General features: G+C 38.3%; 1 protein-coding gene across 1 annotated transcript; it reads right to left on the bottom strand.

Annotated features, from left to right (window-relative positions):
• Nucleotides 1-27: 27 nt before the first annotated feature.
• Nucleotides 28-978, bottom strand: LOC136218664 (enoyl-CoA delta isomerase 2, peroxisomal-like). The gene has a single exon (XM_066005696.1). The coding sequence runs from the start codon at nt 885-887 to the stop codon at nt 177-179; it is 711 nt and encodes a 236-aa protein (XP_065861768.1). The 5' UTR covers nt 888-978; the 3' UTR covers nt 28-176.
• Nucleotides 979-7,751: the final 6,773 nt, after the last annotated feature.

The raw sequence follows: 7,751 nt of genomic DNA, 5'->3' as shown, positions 1-7,751 counted from the left end.
TACAGTCCAAATCGTTTTTACCATTAATTAATGTTTAAACAAAGGGAAACGCATTCATTATTCTCGTTAAAGATAAAAACAGTGATAAAATTACACTACACCACCAATAATTTGGTATTATCTCTTTTTTTTTTTTTTTTTTTTTTTTGAAGAAATTTGGCATTATCTCTTAATAATTAAAGTTTAGCATCCACTTTGCCGATCCGCAGTCCCAGCACGCCGCAGGCGTCCGGATATAAACTCTTCCTTATTTCCTGGTAATTCTCGCCGTCCCATTTCCTCGAAGTAAACTGCTCCCCTAGGTGCATCGCAGCTTCAGCCAAGCTTTTTTCATTATCGTACGCTGCCTCCACGATCCCCATCCTCACAGCCTCTTCTCCCCTCACTTTGGTACCTCTAAGGAGAACATCGCGCCTAGTAGAAACACCGGGCATCTTCGATCGGAACATAGCCGCGAAATAATCCGGCAGCGGAAGCCCTATGTCGATCTCACTCATGTACAGCACGCCTTTATCACTCCTCATTAAGAAGTAATCGTGGCTTAAAGCGAACAAGAATCCAGCAGCCGCGGCGTGACCCTGGACTGCTGCAATGGTGGGCATCGGGAGAGATAACATCTCGGCAATCACCGGCCTAAATGATTCGACCATTTCATGCAGGCGGTCCATCCATTTGGAGCCGGCGGCCTTAGCCCAGGCGAGATCGAAGCCATTGGAGAAGAATTTTCCTTGAGATGTGGTTACAAGAACTGAGCCGCGAGTAGCCTGTGACTTGAGTTGGCGTAGAGTCGATAGGAGGGAGGTGATGAGAGAAGGGCTCAACCGATGCTCATCGTCGCCGGTAAGCGTCAAAATAAAGATATTGCCGCGCTGCTCTAACGTGCACATGACGGGTGATCTGGTGACGGTTAAGAAGAGAGGAGCTGATCTTGTTGAAGTGCGTGAAAGGCTAAGACACGAACTACATGGTATTTTATAATCATGGGGAATTTATAGGAGGTTCCAACTCATGAAAAGACCCTTCATACACCATTGGACACCTGTACCTGTACCCTTTATTAAGGGTATTGCTATTTACCACCCTTAAATTCCTTACTACCGTTATCTTTTGACAATTTTACCCTTTGCATAATTTTTGATTTAAAATTTGAGAAAAAAAATTTAAGAGAAAAATTTAAAATTTGGCCTAAACGGATGCGGCATCCGTTCGGCCCATGGTGGGGGCGGACGCGGCACTCCGACCGACCCATGGCAAGAACGGATGGCGCATCCGCCCCCACCATGGGCCGGGCGGATGCGCCATCCGTTCTCACCATTGGTGGGGTGGAGTGTCACGTCCGCCCCCACCATGGGCCGAACGGATGCCGCATCCGTTTAGGCCAAATTTTGAATGTGCAAAATCGTAAAATTTTTAGTGACGAAAAATACTAAATCGTTCAATTTTTTATGACGAAAAATGCAAAATTCTCCAATTTTTTGTGACAAAAAATACAAAATCGTCATGAAAAATATGTATTATTTTCATGAGTTCTTTGATAAAAAAACATAAATTTTAATGTTTCCGACTCGTAATCGTCCATTTTCGTGGTTCAGGTTGTTACACATCAATTATTTTCAATTATTGTTTTTCGGGTTTATGATTTTGGAGAAAGAATTTTTAGTTTTTGATCAAAATTATGAGAAGGGCAAAAAAGTCCAAATGAAGGCGGTGATAGTAATTTGAGTGCGGTATTTAGCTGCTCACTTTATTAAACTCGCGATATAAAAAAAAATCTATTTTTATTACTACCTCCGTTTCATATTACATGTCTTTCTAGAGATTCTTTTTTGTTTCATATTACATGTCATTTTATATGATCAGTACACGTTAAGTCATCATTTTTTCTGCTATAAAACGCGGGTTTACGAAAATTAATTAGCATAATGAGCTTATTATACAATAAATAAATATTGGAATCAATAAATAAGGAGCAACAATGTCTTTTTTCTAATATCCTTAATTTCTGTATAACTCTCTAGAAAGTCATGTAATATGAAACGGAGGGAGTATTTGCAATTCACATTAACTATTTTCAAACACGTTTTACTACGTGTATTACTATATCAAGTCCCAATTTTTCATTTTCCGTTTCAAAAAAAGATGGTACTTTCCCTTACCAAACATTTAAAAACTCTAAACTCTCTCCAACTCTTTTAAACTCATTTTTTTCTGAGATCTGAGATTACACGTATAATGACGAGCAATCTGTCATCTCCGAAAAGAGATGAGAACGATCAATCCGTTGAAATTGAGATATATTTCCGTTTAAGAATTTTTTATTACGTTTTAAAAGTTCTAAAAATTGTTGTTGTCGGGGTGTCGAGCGTGTGAGTATCACGCCCCACCACAAGATGGGGCACAATGCTCATGCGCTCCACCTTGTGGTGGGTGTGATGTACACACGCCCTGTACTCAGAAAACAGAATTTAGGGGTTTAAGTCCCGAAATATTTGCTAATTTGATCGTAATGGAATCTAATGTTCGTTAGTTAACATTTACAGGTTCCGTTAGAAGACTTCGGAGGTCACGGTGTCGATTACAGTAGGGAATTTTATACTTTACAAACGTTTGAAATATACCAGGAAGCTGTTAACTGGGCAAAACAGATGGCGATTAGTCTTGGCTTTGAGTTAACTATAGCTTCTCACAAGACAAGGGTAAGTTAAAATGGATATTGGTTAAATGTGTCCGTGGTATAAAGAATACCCAAAGGAATAAGGATAGGGATATGGAGGACGTAATACGGAGGAATACGAAAACAAAATATTATGGTTGCAAATTCTAGGTGAAGGTTCTAAAAATTGCGGAATTATGGGGTTGAGTGGTAAATGATGTTGCTGGAGAGCGGACAGCACAATCATGGATTGGTTGTATATCGTCAGGGATATCGACAAATGAGCGGACTAACTCCCGCTTCAAAAAAAATTGTTTGTCAAATGAGTGCAGCTCAAGCAAAGTCTTATGCTATTTCTGCAGCGATTAAAGAAAAACACCATGAGGATAACCCGACCCAAAGACATGTGTATAATTACATGGAAAAAATAAGGACTGAGAGTTTTGAGGGTCGGGATGTAATCAGTCAGTTTTATCGTCTTGCTATAGATATGGATTACATACATTAGACGCAAGCGGATCCGAGTAATGTTGTGACTCACCTCTTTATGGCACATCCTACTTCGATCACCCTATTCCGATCCTACTACTTGTTTGTTGGAATGGATTCAACATATAAAATAAACAAGTATAAAATGTCATTTTCTGAGACCTTTGGAATGATGCCTTCAAACAAGAACTTCTTGATTACCTATGCAATTATGAAGGATGAGACTGGGGATAGTTATATGTGGGTTTTAGAAAAATTGAGGCTTTTGCTTGGAGGTGATGTGCATCCGACAGCCATTGCTACTGACCAGGAGTCAGGATTGATGAGACCGGTTAGTGAGGTTTTTCTAGAAACTCATCATTTGTTGTGTACGTGGCATATTAATAAAGATGTGGATGATAGAGTAGGCAAGTTGATTGGAATGAAGGATTTTGGAGAAATTTTTAAGAATACCAAATGGAAAAAAATAATTGAAGCGCCGACAGTAGCCGAATATGAGGAGGCAGTGAGAAGCATGAAGAATACTACTGTCAAGTGGCCTCGTGTGATACAGTATGTGGAGACCACATGGCTAGTGCATAAGAAGAAGTTCTTTCGAGCGTGGACGAACAATATGTTGCACTTAGAAAACACAACAACATGTCGAGTAGAGAGTGCACATGCACAATTGAAGCAGTGGCTGAATTCATCTACTAGAGCACTTGATACAGTGTGTGCGAATGTGCACAAAGACATTGAGGCTCAGATTGATGCGATCAAGTAAGACATTTTTTCTGTTATTAAATTTAATCTTTTTAATTGTAATAAATTAGTTTTGTAATGTGTTTTACTGTATATAACCAAATACTCACTTGAGGACTCGAGACGAAGATCGACGGTGTCTCACTGCGTAGTTCCTTTCACTTACCTCAACTTACATGGTTCATATTAATATTTGCGTGTACTGTATGATGAGATGATGCGTATGCACTGATTGAGTGTGGATGTGTTAAGCGATTGCGGATGTGTGTTGCCCATGACTCATGGTATTCCTTGTGCATGGGAAATTAAAAAACATATTGATTCGAATATGCCGGTTAGTGTGGACTGCATCCATCCTTTTTGGAGAACTCTTGCTTTTGATGGTTTGAGTGACATACTAGCTACTGCTCCCGTATATGGTGATGGGTCCGAGGAGCACCGGTATTTTCACTCTCTTGTGGAAAAGGTTGACAAATTAGATCTTGCAATGGTGCGTATCACATTTGTCTACATCCATGATCAAATTAACCCGGAGCAAGGCAGTTACAAAGAACCTGAGGTCAAAGATACAGTTAGGGGTAGACCAAAGGGGAGTTCATCTATGAAGCGCAAATCGAGTGCATGGGAGTATAGTCAGGGTGCACATGGTCGTGCTCGGTCTTCTACTTTAAGGAGTAGTCGTAGTCGAGGCCAAAGCTCATCGTCTTCTGTACATAACAATGAGATGTCGGGTATTTATTATTTTCGTAATAAATAAGTTCATGTTAAAGTAAATATATTATCACTAACAAACTTCATATATTCATATTTGCAGTCGAATTTGATGCGGATATCAGCGGATACCAATATTTACACAGGGTTCATGGACTCATCGTACCATATATTACTGGATACCTAGATGTTGTATCAGATGGTGACTGTGGATTTCATGTTTTAGCTGACGCCATCACAAATAATCAGGAGGAGTGGAAGCTGTTGAGAGTGCTTATAGAAAATGAGGTGCAGGCCCACCATGATTTGTATAAGCCAGTGTTCTGGAACCGACTAGATGATGCCCTCACGCATATTAGATGGACAGGAGCGGGGTGTGGTCAGTCCCACTGGATGGTGAGTCCGGATGACTTATATGATGTTGCATCTGTGTTGAATGTAGTGATATTCCTTTTTACTACGCCACAGTTAGGATGTTGTACTATACTGCTGATGCGTTCAGACGATGGAAGACCACCGGAGTGAGAGAGTGTCATTTGTCATTTAGGGAGTTATGAACACTACATACGTCTTTATTTAAGATCTGGATTTCCAGTGCCTCCCATTCCCGGCCAATGGCATAGATTTTGTGATCCGAGTGTTCATCACTTGGACAATATTTATGCTGACAAGAGAGCGGCTTGGAATAGATTACATTGATGTATATGATTTATGTGTTTTAATTGATAATATTTATTCATGAACTTGTATTATTGTTACAAGTTTTAATTAAAATGGTATAGTATTTACAAGTTTTAATTGAATAGATTACTATTTTTTTCCTCTCCCAACACGCGGGTGTGTGACTATCACGTCTCACCATGTGGTGAGGCGTGATAGCCACACGCCTCACCACAAGGTGGGGCGTGTGGCTATCACGCCTCACCACATGGTGAGGCGTGATAGTCACACGCTCGCATGTCGGAAGAGCAAAAAAATAGCCTATTTCCCATCCCCAACACTTCAAAGGGCATTTTCGTCCTTTAACGGTGCTAGGGGTGGGAAATGGAGGCTGGGAATAACAACACCCTTTACTTCTCCTCCTTCCTCCTTTCTGTTTGCGTCCCTTCCTTTCTCAACCTAACTCAACCGTCGGCCGCCGCTCTCCACCTTCGGAGCACTTTCCAGATTCGTCCTACAAAATATCAAATATTCCTTTTCTCTTTGAGATTTCAACTCTGATAATACTAATCTTTTCTCTAATACTCTCCACATAATCCTCACGAGCCTTGAATTGGGTGTTAACACAACATAAAAAGAGGAAACCAAATCTGAAAAACATTTCATAATTTATGCGCAGAACCTAAATTTTAGGTAAGCCATATCATAAAATTAAGTTCATAATGAATATATTTGCCACCATTGACACCTGCTGTAATTTACCCAAATGTAAGCAATAGGTTTCAATTCTTCATCCTCAACAAGATTAATGCGTGTCTTGATGTGCAAAAAGCTAAAAAACGAACTCCACACACTTTTTTCTTTCTCTTCAAAAGAATTTTCATATAATTCAGGTATGTAAAACAAAACGAAAATCAGCCTTTATCCTTTATCAATTAAGAAAATGCAAACCGAACAGTGATTAAACGAGCAAAAGACGGTATTTCAAAAACAAAAGTTTCCTCAAAATTAGTGGAGAAGGGAAAACAATAATTAAAATTCTATAATTAAAAGAACCGAGAGAGGAGAAAGGGATTTTGTATAAAATGAAGCGTGGAGAGCGGTGACTAGGGGTGGAGACCGACGAAGAAGGAAAGGGAAGCAAATAGAGATTAAGAAGAAGTAAAACAGTGTTGACAGGTGTCAAAAATTAAATGGAAAGTTTTAATATGACATGGAAATCTGGGACTAATATAAAATCTCGATTAGAGATTACAACAGGAACCCTTTTGAGGTATAGGGCAAAATACAAATCTAACCCAACTAAAGGGGTATTACATATCTAACTCACTTTGCTTCTATCTCATCAAATTAGACACTTTTATCTATTTTGAACAAAATTTTCCTTATTTCTATTCGATCGATCCATTTGCTCCTGCTCCCGTTTCTTCTTCTTCCGCTTCGTCCGCTTCTTCTTCTTCTGGTTCTTATTCTTCTCCTTCTTCTTCGTTTCAACTTCTTCTTCGATTCATCTTCTTCAATTTCTGATACCAATCGTTAGCGGTTTTTGAGATTATTAAAATATTATGTTCATTTTCCCGTATAAATGGTATGTTTTTAGCTTATATGCATGTTTTTCTCGTTGGTCTTGTCTCTTTCTTCATCTGTAACGGTATCGTTTCAATTTTTTGTATTTTTCTCCATTTTTCCTCTATTGTTGTCGCATTTGTGATGAAATGCGATAAATTTTATCATAAATGCGATAATAGTTGTCGCATTTCATCACAAATGCGACAACAGTTGTCGCATTTCGTCACAAATGCGAAATCGCAGCAGTTCAATTGTTAGATTTTTTTTCTTTCTCATTTTTTGAGCTTTTCATCTTAATCCTCTTCCGCAGACACTAATTCTTCAAAGGTTGAACGAAACATAATCTCTTCTCTCTATAAACCACCGTCTTTTCGTCGGTTTGAGATGGCGAAGAAGACGTTGAGAGTCTGAGAAAGGAAGTGAATTGAAATAAGGGTATTCTTGTCCAAAGTGGATGAAAGTGTCTAATTTGGTGAGATGGAGGTAAAGTGGGTTAAATATGTTAATGGACCACTTCAAATGGGCTAGATTAGTAATTAGCCTTGAGATATATTATGTATTACTTATTGAGACAGAAATTAAATTAAAAAGTATTTGTGAAGAGCATATTAATATTCTTAGTTCCCGTTTAGTGTAATTGAAATGTCAATTACAACAAAGGTTTATTATTTTTATTGTAATGTAATTATAAATACATGACTTATTTTTTCATAAATTTATTTAATTAACAAAAAGACATGAATTCCAATTACAAAGTACGAAAAAAAGCATAAAAACTAAAAAAGTACAAAAAGAGAAAAATGTGAAAAAACTGAAGATGCGAAAAAATGAAAAAAACGAAAAAACGCGAAAATAAAAAATGGGAAAAAGACAAAAAAACATGAAAACCATGAAAAAAACATGAAAAATGAGAAAAACAACGGAAAAC

This window comes from Euphorbia lathyris, chromosome 2 (genome assembly GCF_963576675.1).
Source record: "Euphorbia lathyris chromosome 2, ddEupLath1.1, whole genome shotgun sequence".
Lineage (NCBI taxonomy): Eukaryota > Viridiplantae > Streptophyta > Magnoliopsida > Malpighiales > Euphorbiaceae > Euphorbia > Euphorbia lathyris.
This window is presented reverse-complemented; position numbering and strand designations above follow the sequence as displayed.

Coding starts and splice junctions, on each gene's coding strand:
- LOC136218664 (XM_066005696.1), bottom strand. CDS start 887: ATGTGCACGTTAGAGCAGCGCGGCAATATCTTTATTTTGACGCTTACC.